The sequence below is a fragment of the Nymphaea colorata genome, unplaced genomic scaffold, assembly GCF_008831285.2.
Source record: "Nymphaea colorata isolate Beijing-Zhang1983 unplaced genomic scaffold, ASM883128v2 scaffold0090, whole genome shotgun sequence".
In the NCBI taxonomy this organism is placed as follows: Eukaryota; Viridiplantae; Streptophyta; class Magnoliopsida; order Nymphaeales; family Nymphaeaceae; genus Nymphaea; species Nymphaea colorata.
In genome coordinates, this window is record NW_022204596.1 from 54,461 (window position 1) to 69,284 (window position 14,824).

At 38.2% G+C, this 14,824-nt stretch overlaps 4 protein-coding genes across 4 annotated transcripts; 1 reads left to right on the plus strand and 3 right to left on the minus strand.

The window, feature by feature from the left end:
* Positions 1 to 2,638: 2,638 nt before the first annotated feature.
* LOC126409326 (DNA-directed RNA polymerase subunit alpha-like) lies at positions 2,639 to 6,768 on the plus strand. Its single transcript, XM_050075379.1, has one exon. The coding sequence runs from the start codon at positions 5,710 to 5,712 to the stop codon at positions 6,733 to 6,735; it is 1,026 nt and encodes a 341-aa protein (XP_049931336.1). The 5' UTR covers positions 2,639 to 5,709; the 3' UTR covers positions 6,736 to 6,768.
* An 81-nt stretch (positions 6,769 to 6,849) lies between these two features.
* LOC126409321 (cytochrome b6-f complex subunit 4) lies at positions 6,850 to 7,701 on the minus strand. The gene has a single exon (XM_050075378.1). The coding sequence runs from the start codon at positions 7,699 to 7,701 to the stop codon at positions 7,147 to 7,149; it is 555 nt and encodes a 184-aa protein (XP_049931335.1). The 3' UTR covers positions 6,850 to 7,146.
* Positions 7,702 to 8,498: 797 nt separating this feature from the next.
* Positions 8,499 to 10,752, minus strand: LOC126409319 (cytochrome b6-like). The gene is made up of 2 exons (XM_050075376.1): positions 10,735 to 10,752; positions 8,499 to 9,335 (listed from the first exon to the last, which is right to left on the minus strand). Exons 1-2 carry the CDS (start codon positions 10,750 to 10,752, stop codon positions 8,499 to 8,501), a joined length of 855 nt encoding a protein of 284 aa, XP_049931333.1.
* On the minus strand, positions 10,168 to 14,632 carry LOC126409320 (photosystem II CP47 reaction center protein). The gene has a single exon (XM_050075377.1). It carries the CDS (start codon positions 12,381 to 12,383, stop codon positions 10,857 to 10,859), a length of 1,527 nt encoding a protein of 508 aa, XP_049931334.1. The 5' UTR covers positions 12,384 to 14,632; the 3' UTR covers positions 10,168 to 10,856.
* Positions 14,633 to 14,824: the final 192 nt, after the last annotated feature.

Genomic DNA, 14,824 nt, shown 5'->3' on the forward strand with positions numbered 1-14,824 from the left:
TCATATAAGATCCATCTGTCTAGATATCATCATCTACATCCAGAAAGCCGTATGCTTTGGAAGAAGCTTGTACAGTTTGGGAAGGGGTTTTGATTGATCAAAAAGAAGAATCTACTTCAACCGATATGCCCTTAGGCACGGCCATACATAACATAGAAATAACACTTGGAAAGGGTGGACAATTAGCTAGAGCAGCAGGTGCTGTAGCGAAACTGATTGCAAAGAGGGTAAATCGGCCACATTAAGATTACCATCTGGAGAGGTTCGTTTGATATCCAAAAACTGCTCAGCAACAGTCGGACAAGTGGGTAATGTCGGGGCGAACCAGAAAAGTTTGGGTAGAGCCGGATCTAAATGTTGGCTAGGTAAGCGTCCTGTAGTAAGAGGAGTAGTTATGAACCCTGTAGACCATCCCCATGGAGGTGGTGAAGGGAGGGCCCCGATTGGTAGAAAAAACCCACAACTCCTTGGGGTTATCCCGCGCTTGGAAGAAGGAGTAGGAAAAGGAATAAATATAGTGATATTTTTATTCTTCGTCGCCGTAAATAGAAAGAGAAAGAAAAATAATGAATGATGTAAAATTAAATCAAATTGGTTTTTTCGTCTTCACAAAATGAAAAAATGAAAAGAAGGGGAGTAATCACTTGTGGCCCGTTCATCTAAAAAAATCCTTTTGTGGCTAATCACTTATTAAGTAAAATTGAGAAGCTCAACAAGGCAGAGGAAAGAAGTATAATAGTAACTTGGTCCCGAGCATCGACCATTATATTTGCAATGGTCGGTCATACAATTGCTGTTCATAACGGAAAGGAGCATTTACCTATTTATATAACGGAGCGTATGGTGGGTCACAAATTGGGAGAATTCGCGCCTACTCTGACTTTCCGGGGACACGCGAGAAACGATAATAGATCTCGGCGATAATGATAATATTAATATAGTTAATGTATTAATGTAATCAAAGTTAAATAAGTGCTCTCATGATTTATTCTTATTTTTATTGGTGTGTGTGAGGTAAAACCCTATGACTATGATAAAGAAGACCTCGGGTACAGAAATACGAGCTTTAGCTCGACATATAGGTATGTCTGCTCAAAAGCACGAAGGGTAATTGATCAAATTCGCGGTTGCTCCTATGAGCAAACACTTATGATACTGGAACTCATGCCTTATCGAGCATGTTACCCCATTTTCAAATTAGTTTATTCCGCAGCAGCAAATGCTAGTCACAATAGGGGTTTGAAAGAAGCTGATTTATTTATTAGTAAAGCCGAAGTCAACGAAGGTGTTATCGTCAAAAGGTTAAAACCGCGAGCTCGGGGACGTAGTTACCCAATAAAAAGACCCACCTGTCATATAACTATTGTATTGAGCGAAAGACCTAACTTCAATTTAAAAATATTTGATTTTCAAAACATGACTTTTAGTTTAGAAAGAGAATATTGGTAGGTAGATATGGGACAGAAAATAAATCCACTTGGTTTCAGACTTGGTACAACCCAAAGTCATCGTTCCTTTTGGTTCGCACAACCAAAAAATTATTCCAAAGGTCTCCAGGAAGATGAAAAAATACGGGATTGTATCAAGAATTATGTACAAAAACATATGAGAATATCCTCAGGTTTTGAAGGAATTGCACGTATAGATATTAAAAAAGAATCGATTTGATCCAAGTCATAATTCATATTGGATTCGCCAATATGTTAATAGAGGGTCGAGCCCGAGGAATCGAAGAATTACAGACTAATGTACAAAAAAGCTTTCATTCTGTGAACCGAAGACTCAACATTGCTATCGCAAGAGTTGCAAGACCTTACGGGCAACCTAATATTCTTGCAGAATATATCGCTCTGCAATTAAAGAATAGAGTTTCCTTTAGAAAGGCAATGAAAAAGCTATTGAATTAGCTGAACAAGCGGATGCAAAGGGAATTCAGGTACAAATTGCAGGACGTCTCAATGGAAACGAAATTGCCCGCGTTGAATGGATTAGAGAAGGTAGGGTTCCCCTACAGACCATTCGAGTGAAAATTGATTATTGTTCCTATCCAGTTCGAACTATCTATGGAGTATTAGGGATAAAAATTTGGATATTTTTGGATGAAGAGTAATGGCTCCTTTTCTTGCGATTCTATTCATGGATACTTATCCATGGACAGGGCAAAAAACTCAATTTAGTTTAGGTCTTTTTCCGTTTAGTCAAAACGGATCAATTATATATGTTTGAATAACAATTCGATTTACCACTTTGATATGATAGAATTGCTATGCTTAGTGTGTGACTCGTTGGGACTAAAAGAAAGAATTGGACCCTACCTAATATAAATATAAATTAATAACCAGCTCATTGCTTCGTATTCTCAAGATCCAAGGAATCGGTCATTATATGAGATAATAATCATATATTTGTAGCAACTGAAATCCTTTTTCAATAAAGTAAAAATGAATCTTGATTGATTGTGTAAGTTGTGAAACCAAAATAGAGGGATGCGGATGAATGGAAGGATGAGAGAAAGAGAGAAGGGGAAAAGAAATGATATATTATTCCAATATGTATGGTCTATGAATCATCTTAGAAAGGGCAATGTGATAAGGCATCATATACTATATATAATTCAATTCATCTATAATTGAGATAGATTTCAAAAATAAAGAGCATTGAGTCGATAGAGACTGAGGAGATTGACTCAGGGACAGATTAAATTAGAAGCTCCATTGCAGAATTCAGACCTCGACATTAATGGAGGAGAAGCTATGGGAACGACGGAACCTGTGACTGCGGAGGATTCGATTGAAAACGAATCCTAATGATTCACTGGACGGGATGGCGGAACGCGCCGGGAACGAACTGATTTCTTCGAAGAGGTTATGGAGCGACCCTACGAATAAAGCAGATAAATATAAAAGAGTAAATATTCGCCCGCGAAATTTCATCCATTAAATAATCCTAATATTATTTATTGTTTATTTATCGTTTCATTCGCGAGGAGCTGGATGAGAAGAAACTCTCATGTCCGGTTCTGTAGTAGAGATGGAATTGAGACACTACCATCAACTATAACCCCAAAAGAACCAGGTTTCGTAAACAACATAGAGGAAGAATGAAAGGAGTATCTTATCGGGGCAATCGTATTTGTTTCGGTAAATATGCGCTTCAGGCACTTGAACCCGCTTGGATCACATCTAGACAAATAGAAGCAGGGCGCCGCGCAATGACACGATATGCCCGTCGTGGCGGAAAAATATGGGTACGTATATTCCCCGACAAACCCGTTACACTAAGACCCGCGGAAACACGTATGGGTTCGGGGAAGGGATCTCCTGAATATTGGGTATCCGTCGTTAAACCGGATCGAATACTTTATGAAATGGGCGGAGTATCAGAAACCGTAGCCAGAGCCGCTATGGAAATAGCGGCGCGCAAAATGCCTATACGAACAAAATTCGTTATTGCGGAATAGGGATATCGGACCAAAGGGATATTTATGAATGATGAAAAATATAATCTATAATCGCTGGTTTACTTATTTCTGGACAGAAAATTTTCTTTTCCCCCTCGCCTCTTGCATTGAAAGAACTCAAATAAAAGAAAGATGATTCAACCTCAGACCTTTTTGAATGTAGCGGACAACAGCGGAGCTCGAAAATTGATGTGTATTCGAATCATAGGAGCTAGTAATTACCGATATGCTCATATCGGTGACGTTATTGTTGCTGTAATCAAAGAAGCAGTGCCAAATATGCCCCTGGAAAGATCAGAAGTAATCAGAGCTGTAATTGTACGTACATGTAAAGAACTCAAGCGCGACAACGGTATGATAATCCGGTATGATGACAATGCAGCAGTTGTCATTGATCAAGAAGGAAATCCAAAAGGCACCCGAGTTTTTGGTTCGATTGCTCGTGAATTGAGACAGTTAAATTTCACTAAGATAGTCTCATTAGCTCCCGAAGTATTATAAATAATGAACGCTAGTAGACGAGACAATGGGTAGTAGGGTCTTTGAAATGGATAAATTAGTAGATTATGTCTCAGGCATATACCTTTAATGAAAAAAAAAAAGAAACATGTTGATTATATCAAAGCAAAAAAAAATGATAGTTCGTCATGGGTAGAGACACTATTGCCGATATAATAACTTATATAAGAAATGCTGACATGGATAAAAAAGGAACAGTTCGAATACCATCCACTAATATTACCGAAACATTGTGAAAATACTTCTACGAGAGGGTTTTATCGAAAATGTTAGGAAGCACCGGGAAAACAACAAGGATTTCTTGGTTTTAACCCTACGACATAGAAGAAATAGGAAAAGAGCACATAGAAATATTTTAAAGCGTATCAGCAGACCAGGTCTGCGAATCTATTCCAACTCTCAACGAATTCCTAGGATTTCAGGCGGGATAGGGGTTGTAATTCTTTCTACTTCTAGGGGTATAATGACAGATCGAGAAGCTCGACTAGAAAGAATTGGAGGAGAAATTTTGTTTTATATATGGTGAGGTGATCCATCTGGTATACGAATTTGATACGTAACTTCCTATTTATGAAAAAGAGAGTAGAGGTGGGTTGTCTAATGTCACTCCTCCTACATTAGTTAATACTTCAAGGAGGTTACCTGGAATGAAAGAACAAAAATTGATCCATGAAGGTTTAATTACTGAATCACTTCCCAATGGCATGTTCTGGGTTCGCTTAGATAACGAAGACCTGGTTCTAGGTTATGTTTCAGGGCGGATACGACGTAGTTTTATACGAATACTACCAGGAGATAGAGTAAAAATAGAAGTCAGCCGTTATGATTCAACAAGGGGACGTATAATTTATAGACTTCGCAATAAAGATTCAAACGATTAGGTATTTAAATTTTCATGGGGATAAATTTTAAGGCTCAAACACTAACTTAAGGTGAATTAAAGAAAAGAGACTTATTTTCTTTCAAAGAGTAGATTCGGAATTAAGGAACAACAAATATGAAAATAAGAGCTTCTGTTCGTAAGATTTGTGAAAAATGTCGACTGATCCGTAGGCGAGGACGAATTATAGTAATTTGTTCTAATCCGAAACATAAACAGAGACAGGGATAATATTTATAAAAAAAAAGAACTTCACTTTCTAAGAGACCTAATGTACAAATAAATAAAGAATTTGTTTTCACATGAAATGGATATATCCGTATATCTCTGACTCATATTTATGAGATGGCAAATAGAATATGACAAAACCTATACCAAGAATTGGTTCACGTAGAAATAGCCGTATTAGTTCACGTAAGAGTGGGTGTAGAACACCAATAGGAGTTATTCATGTTCAAGCGAGTTTCAACAATACTATTGTTACTGTTACAGACCCACAAGGTCGGGTCGTTTCTTGGTCTTCTGCGGGTACCTGTGGATTCAAGGGCACAAGAAGGGGTACCCCATTTGCTGCTCAAACCGCAGCAGGAAATGCTATTCGTGCGGTAGTAGACCAGGGTATGCAACGAGCAGAAGTCATGATAAAGGGTCCCGGTCTCGGGAGAGATGCAGCATTACGAGCGATTCGTAGAAGTGGTATACTATTAAATTTTGTACGTGACGTAACCCCTATGCCGCATAATGGATGTAGACCGCCAAAAAAAGGCGCGTTTAGAAATAAAAATGGAAAAGATTCCAATCCAAGAGAAATAAATAATTAAATGATCTCATCAAATAATATTATATTAGTATGGTTCGGGAGGAAGTACCAGTATCCACTCGGACGCTACAGTGGAAGTGTGTTGAATCAAGAGCAGACAGCAAACGCCTTTATTATGGTCGTTTCGTTTTATCCCCACTTATGAAGGGTCAAGCCGATACAATCGGTATCGCGATGCGAAGGGCTTTACTTGGAGAACTAGAAGGAACATGTATTACGCGCGCAAAATCTGATAAGGTACCACATGAATATTCTACGATAGTAGGTATTGAAGAATCAGTCCATGAAATTTTAATGAATTTGAAAAAAATTGTATTTAGAAGTGATCTGTACGGAACTCTCGACGCATCTATCTATGTCAGGGGCCCTAGACACGTAACTGCTCAAGATATCATCTCACCACCTTCTGTAGAAATAGTTGATACTACACAGCATATAGCTGTCCTAACGGAACCGGTTGATTTGTGCATTGAATTAAAAATTGAGAGGGGTCGTGGATATTGTACGAGAACCCCAAATAACTATCAAGACGGAAGCTATCCTATAGATGCTGTATCCATGCCTGTTCGAAATGCGAATCATAGTATTCATTCTTATGGGAATGGGAATGAGAAACAAGAGATACTTTTTCTTGAAATATGGACGAATGGAAGTTTAACTCCTAAGGAAGCGCTTTATGAAGCTTCTCGTAATTTGATCGATTTATTTATTCCTTTTTTACATGCGGAGGAACAGGACATAAATAGAAATATGGAGGACAATCAAAAAAGGGCTAGTGTGCCCTTTTTTACCTTTGATGATGGATTGGATAATATGAAAAGAGAAATCATATTGAAACGTATTTTTATTGATCAATTAGAATTGCCTCCTAGGACTTATAACTGTCTCAAAAGGTCTAATATACATACATTGCTGGACCTTTTGAGTAAAAGTCAAGAAGATCTTATGAGAATTGAGCATTTTCGCGTAGAAGACGTAAAACAAATATTCGACATTCTACAGAAGGGTTTCACAATCGACTTGCTTAAAAATTCAACTCAGTTTGAATCCCGTTGAAATTTTTTTTTCATTTCGAATGAAAGCACGAAATGAAAAATTATAAATGAAAGACTATTTATTAACTAGAAAATAATGAAATAAATTTCTATTATTTTCTTATCTTTATCTTATTTCTTATTTTTTATAACTAAACTAACTATAAAATTATACTATAATTATTCTTCCTATATATTACAAATTATTATTCAATTCGAATTGAATAATAATTTGTAATATATAATCAATATACACACTAAAATATACACACTAACGAAAAAAGAAGAAACAAAAACAAAGTCTGTTTTGAATCTTCAGCATAGTCTGTATTCGTGGATTCTTCAGAATAGATCTATAATCAAATGAAAGAGATGTATCTAGGAGGATAAACTTTGAAGTATGCCTAACTAGATACATACGTAATATCCCGCCTTACCTTAGTATTTCAAGATCTATTTTAATTTGAAAAAGACCTAAAGTTAGAGACTTATCAATAGGTAATGTTGCTCCAATACCTAACCAAAGGGCTACTGCCGTACCAATCAAAAAGACTGTTGTAGCTACTGGGCGACGGAATGGATTTTGGAATTTATTAACATTTTCCAAAAAGGGTACTGTCAATAATCCCGCTGGTACCGAAACCATTAAAAGAACACCCAATAACTTATTGGGTACTGTACGGAGTATTTGAAATACGGGAAAGAAGTACCATTCGGGTAATATTTCCAAAGGAGTTGCAAATGGATCTGCCGGTTCACCAATCATTGATGGCTCTAGAACCGCTAGACCTACGTTACATGCAATAGTACCTAGAATTACTACGGGAAAAATATATAAAAGATCATTAGGCCATGCCGGTTCCCCATAATAATTATGTCCCATCCCCTTAGCCAATTTTGCTCTTAATACAGGATCATTCAAGTCGGGTTTCTTTGTTATTGGGATAGGTGAATTCTTATGGATCCATCCCCCGAAAGAACCGGACATGATGATTTTTCATCATCCAGCTCGAGCAATAATCAAAGGAATGAAATGGATTCATATAAAATCCATATGCCATCCAGGAAACTATGTTCGTACAAATAAATGCTCAATACCCAAGTAGGCTTACATCGATCATGATCAAATGCTTTTTGGATTGTCTCATACCTTGTAATTGATGCACAATATTGTTTTTTAGAGTCTTCTTACGTACAAAGGATTTACTTGTTACTAATAAAGTCTAGCCTCGATTCTTCCTTAGATCCCGTGTTTCACTCCGATAGTATCATAGATCGGGGTCGATGCAGGGGAAATGAATGCATTCCCTACTATAAGTTAAATAAATGGAAGTGGAATAGATAGAACATAATCTGGATCATGCCACATCACTTATTCTACTAGATCTTACGAAGCCTATTCATGCATGACATGATTCGGGTCTGATCATAGAAAAGATTCTCCTCAAAGGAACCAGCCTATCCTCTTGCTCCGCAGGGGGGGCGGCGGTTGGAACAGAGACACATTTGTTTATGAATTCCAATGTGGCAGATAATATATCTGCATGGACCAATCAATAGTTCAAGTCACACACTCCCATAATCCATCCTCTCCTCCGAGAATCCACTTCAACTGTTCGTATCAAATAAAAAATACTTCGTGGTTGAAGGGAAATATCCAAATAACATGTCTTATTCTTTTCAATAATCCATATTTATAGCAATGAAATACAAATACTATTTTTTTTGTTCCTACCCAAACAATATATTATATGATCTATTACAAATACCTATGCTCTGTCTTCTCTATAAAGGACCTGAAATACCTTGCTTACGTATCATTGAAAAGTGCATTAACATAAATACGGCGGTAAGAAGAGGTAATACAAAAGTGTGTAAACTATAAAAGCGGGTCAAAGTGGATTGACCCACGCTAGCACTTCCGCGTAATAACTCTACCAAGGGCGATCCCACTATAGGGATAGCCTCAGGTACACCAGTTACAATTTTGACTGCCCAATACCCAATTTGGTCCCAAGGTAAAGAATAACCAGTTACCCCAAAGGATGCAGTCAACACAGCCAGAACTACACCCGTAACCCAAGTCAATTCACGTGGTTTCTTAAAACCACCTGTGAGATAAACACGAAATACGTGCAGGATCATCATTAGAACCATCATACTTGCTGACCATCGATGAACTGATCGGATTAACCAACCGAAGTTGGCTTCAGTCATTATGTATTGAACAGAGGCAAAAGCTTCTGTGACGGTCGGGCGATAGTAAAAAGTCATAGCAAAACCCGTAGCTACTTGTACTAAAAAGCAAGTAAGTGTGATCCCTCCTAGACAATGAAATATATTGACATGAGGAGGAACATATTTACTAGTTATATCATCTGCAATCGCTTGAATCTCGAGACGCTCCTCGAACCAATCATATACTTTATTGAGATAGGTGAACCGAAGGCGAAGGGACTCCCCCTCTAAGAACCGTATATGAGAATTTCGTCTCGTACGGCTCAAGCGAAAACACCCCAATACTGGTTCTGGTTGCAACGTGCAATAGAAAAGAAAGATTTGAAACCTTTTAGAGACTTCACTTGATTCAATCTTTCCAGATAAAATGAGGGAACCAAAACTCTAAATCTCTTCTTTGTGATGATAGCGCCAAAATATCAAGTTGGCTCATCCTATGTTGATTGTTACAGGCCTTTTGAATGTTCTCTTACCCTATTTTATTTTTGTTTATACGTAATACATACGAATTTACTATTGATAGGAATTATCTTGTTGAGACCCTATGAATCAATTGAAACCTCAGATTCCTACTAGAACCACGATGATTCAACAAAGAACAAAACAGAACCAAAGAGTTCTCTGAGTAGGAACCCTTTCGTTTGATCATCACTTCACTTATTCAATGAACAGATATAATAACTAAGAATCCATAGAAATATTTGTCCTGTCCCTCGCTCAGCTCAAACTAAGCATGATTCTGAAGGAAAAAGGTGGTTCGATTTCTGAAACGCCTCATTGAAAAGTTAATTGAAAAAAATAATAGTAGTTGGAGGCCGGTCACGAGGTATGAATAGTAGGTATGAATCATAGTTTAAATAGTTCTTAATCTATTCCATATAGTCCGTGCTCCAGATACTAGACTGACTATCTGACGGGCTAGAACCATCTCTCTCGATGAGATGACAGACTTATTCTCTGTACTATCAATAGGTATAACAAGTCACACACTCATATTCCGGAAATACCGAAACAAAAGAATTCCGCGGTCGAACTACCAAACAGAATGAGATGACCTAGAAATCCGAATCCTAAGTGATTCTTTTTTTTATTGAAAGTTAGGACTTATCCGTTCTTCTGGACCTAACTTAATGAAATACCATCCAGTAAAACGGAAGAATTATAAATCTCCAAAATAATAGATAGGAATACTGCAAATAGAGCCATTGCGACACCCATAAGGGGTGTAGTTCCCCATCCAGGGGCTACTTTACCATATTCCGAATTCAATGGTTTTAATAAATCGCCTACAATAGTCCGTCTTGGCCCAGATCTGGAACTACCCTCAATGGTTTGTGTAGCCATAAATCCTATTCCGTGCATTGTTTGAGATCTGTTGACTTTGTATACGATTCCGTTGTAAATAAACTATCTTATCGTAGATCCATCGTGGTCTTGAAATCACTTAATAATGGAAACTGCAACTCTAGTCGCCATCTTCATATCTGGTTTACTTGTAAGCTTTACGGGGTATGCCTTATATACCGCCTTTGGGCAACCCTCTCAACAACTAAGAGATCCATTTGAGGAACACGGGGACTAGTTGAAATGATGACCCTCCTCATCGGAGGGTCATCATTTCAATTGAGATAATGAAAAATCATTTCATCTTTTTATTTGGAACCTTAGGCGGTTCTCGAAAAAAGATAGCAAAAAATATTATCCCCAGAGTCGAGACCAACAGGAATGTATAAACCAATGCTTCCATAGATTCGATCGTGTTTTACAATTATAGCTTCCATACCTGTTCATTTGGGATCATTTCCCAGACAAGTAAAGGTCAAGAGTAATAGGTGATGATTCGAATTAATATTTCTCCAGTACCCTATATGAAACATAGGCTAGACATATGAAAGAAATGTTGTATCAGACTACTTGTCTCCTTGTAGTTGGATCCCCCAGTTTTTGGAAGGTTCCAAATTCCACTTGAGCATCTAAATCTGGGTCGATACCAGCAAAAACATCTCTGAACAAGGTTCTAGCACCATGCCAAATGTGGCCGAAAAAGAAAAGCAAAGCAAACGAAGCATGTCCAAAAGTGAACCAACCCCTTGGACTACTACGAAAAACACCATCGGATTTCAAAGTAGCGCGATCCAATTCAAAAATTTCACCCAATTGGGCACGTCTAGCATATTTTTTCACAGTAGCAGGATCATTATAACTGACTCCATCGAGTTCACCACCATAGAACTCAACAGTTACACCCACTTGTTCGACACTATACTTGGATTCTGCCCTTCTAAAAGGAACATCGGCTCTCACAATTCCGTCTCCATCTACCAAAACTACCGGAAATGTTTCAAAGAAGGTAGGCATACGACGTACAAAAAGTTCATGCCCCTCTTTATCTCTAAAGACAGGGTGTCCTAACCACCCAACAGCTATTCCATCCCCGTTGTCCATTGAGCCGGCTCTGAACAATCCTCCTTTCGCCGGATTATTACCGATATAATCATAAAAAGCTAGTTTATCGGGAATTTTAGACCAAGATTCCGATAAACTCAGATTTTCAGCTAGCCCGGCGTTAACTCTTCGATATATTTCTTGCTGGAAATATCCCTGATCCCACTGATAACGAGTAGGACCAAATAATTCGATCGGAGTAGTCGCTGAACCATACCACATAGTTCCAGCAACAACGAAAGCTGCAAAAAACACAGCAGCGATACTACTGGAAAGCACAGTTTCAATATTGCCCATACGTAATGCTTTGTATAGACGTTGGGGCGGGCGAACACTAAGATGGAATAGACCCGCTAATATTCCCAAGGTGCCCGCTGCAATATGATGAGAAGCTATCCCCCCCGGAACAAAAGGATCAAAACCCTCCGCGCCCCATGAAGGACTTACAGGTTGCACTTTTCCGGTTAGCCCATAAGGATCAGACACCCATATTCCAGGGCCATACAAACCTGTTACATGAAATGCACCAAACCCAAAGCAAGCCACCCCAGATAAAAATAAATGAATTCCAAAGATCTTGGGCAAATCCAAAGAGGGTTTTCCCGTACGTTCATCACAGAATATTTCTAGATCCCAATACACCCAATGCCAGATAGCTGCCAAGAAGCACAAGCCAGAAAACACAATGTGTGCCCCGGCAACACCTTCGTAACTCCAAATACCCGGATTGGTTACAGTTCCTCCTGTAATACTCCAACCGCCCCATGAATTGGTTATTCCTAAACGAGTCATGAAGGGTATAACGAACATACCTTGTCGCCACATTGGATCAAGAACGGGATCAGAGGGATCAAAAACAGCTAATTCGTATAGAGCCATAGAACCGGCCCAACCAGAAACTAGAGCTGTATGCATTATATGGACAGAAAGCAAGCGACCAGGATCATTCAATACGACAGTATGAACACGATACCAAGGCAAACCCATGGAAATACCCCTTCATCAAAGAAAAATAGACACTATGTAACTTTGTCACATTGGAAAAGACTATGCTATGGACCTCATTCAGTGATTATCTCGGTGCAAGGGTTCACATTTATTACGTGCCGCAGGTGATAGTAATAATGGAACAATTCCGTTCTGTTCGCAGGAACAAAGAGAAGCAGATTTATTTTATACCCGATAAGTACCAATACGCAATGGGGGGATTGGTCCCATTTTTTTAAGTGAATCCATTAGATACTTGTTCATCATTCGAAGGATCCGCTCCGTCCCTAAGAATTTTCTTTTTTTCATTCTGTCTTCCTACATGAGTCTTCCAATCTATGTATAAAATATGATAAACAAAAATATTATGAGGACAATAAACCCATTGTTACGTTTCCACATCAAAGTGAAGTATAGTACTTAACCCCGTTTTCTTTAATGTAATGCCCATTGGTGTTCCAAAAGTCCCTTTTCGGAGTCCTGGAGAGGAAGATGCAGTTTGGGTTGACATATAGTGCGACTTGTCGGACATATTGGGTCATATGGGATTTCCCCGTTCTCTCCCCTGATCGAGATATACTCTCTTTCGCCTAAGAAAGATTGATTGAATCATCAAATCAATTCAATAATTCGGAGCGTGAAATGTGCAAATGGATCAATTCGTTTGAAAGATAAATATTATCTTATCAATTAGAATAATCTATGGTTGACTTGGAACAATAAAATGAAGTATCCAGGCTCCGTTCAGAAAATACCAAATGGGTAATATTGATTACAACTTCTATCATCTATCAGAAATAAGACCATAGGAGTGATCTCAAACCACTAATAAATATAAATGTGATGAATACATCGAATACTTGGTTGGTGGAAGGCATAAAAAAGTCGTAAGAAAAAAATAAGTGGTACTGGGGTCATTTGTCCTATATGTGCAAATGGAATTCGGGCGAATCTTTACCCGGAGTAGAGCATAAACCTAAAATAAGTGAAGAGGCCCATTCAGGAACAAGAAAATGGCATCGCGATTTGGATCTCGATGAAACAATACATCAATCAAAAGAATACATCAATAAAAAGATGTTCAGTGAATTCTTTTTTGTAGGTTAGGAGGGCAAACCAAAACTAATTTTTGTGGAAAATGCAAATGAAAATAAACCCCTTCGTCAGGAAAACGCCTAAACTCAAAAAGAATAGGTCTGGAATCGACACATTGATTATTTTTTTTTCGAACTTTTTTGAACCGTATGTATCGAAAGGTGCGTGTACGGTTCTGCGGGGATACAATTTTTCCTAATCAACCGACTTCATCGAGAAAGATTACTTTTTTTAGGCCAAGGCGTTGATAGCGAGATCTCGAATCAACTTGTTGGTCTCATGGTATATCTCAGTATGGAAGATAATACCAGGGATCTCTATTTGTTTATAAATTCTCCCGGCGGATGGGTAATACCGGGAATAGCTATTTATGATGCTATGCAAATTGTTCCACCAGACGTACATACAATATGCATGGGATTAGCCGCTTCGATGGGATCTTTCATCCTGGTCGGAGGAGAATTTACCAAACGTCTAGCATTCCCTCACGCTCGGCGCCAATGAGTTTTTATTTGACTTGAAGAAAAAATAAGACTATGCCTTCGCCATATGGAATATATAAGTAATAATAGCATGGCACGTTTAGTTCGATATGAGCAAATCATTATTGCTTCTTCATAACATGATTATGTATCGAGATAGTAGTATGAAACAAAAGGTTAGTCCCGATTTGATCTTATTCCTATGTTATTTATCGGGGGTCCATTTCAGCGTCACAAACAACCCCTTTTCCTTACACAACATGAGTCTGAATATTTCTAAGCATGAAAAGAAAGGGATCATTTTCCTTATCATTTTTCTTATTTAATCAGACTCAGACCAGAAAGAAACTTTGGGATTGCTGAATCATAGAAGAGAGATGAATATATTATCTAAAGCAACGGAACCATCATAGTATTTTTTTGTTCCTACGAGGAGAAGGGTGGTAAATGGATCATCCAACGATTTGGATCTGATAGATCTATTTGTCTCTTTCTTTGATGTAAGAGAAGAGTAGATTCCATTGCGGAGCCGTATGCAATGTGCAAAAATTGCCTGTACGGTTTTCTATCTTTTTTTATTTTTATTTATTCTTTTCGCTCCATTTTGCGAGATAGAGGAATCGTTCATTATGACATATTATAATCAGGGTTATGATCCACCAACCTGCTAGTTCTTTTATGAGGCACAAGCAGGAGAATTTATCCTGGAAGCGGAAGAACTGTTGAAACTTCGCGAAATACTAACAAGAGTTTATGTACAAAGAACGGGCAAACCTTTATGGGTTGTATCTGAAGACATGGAAAGGATGTTTTATGTCAGCAACAGAAGCCCAAGCTCATGCATTGTTGATCTGTAGCAGTCGA

Excerpts from the sequence above, each read along its gene's own strand:
- LOC126409326 (XM_050075379.1), top strand. The coding sequence starts at position 5,710 with ATGGTTCGGGAGGAAGTACCAGTATCCACTCGGACGCTACAGTGGAAG.
- LOC126409320 (XM_050075377.1), bottom strand. The coding sequence starts at position 12,383 with ATGGGTTTGCCTTGGTATCGTGTTCATACTGTCGTATTGAATGATCCT.
- LOC126409321 (XM_050075378.1), bottom strand. The coding sequence starts at position 7,701 with ATGTCCGGTTCTTTCGGGGGATGGATCCATAAGAATTCACCTATCCCA.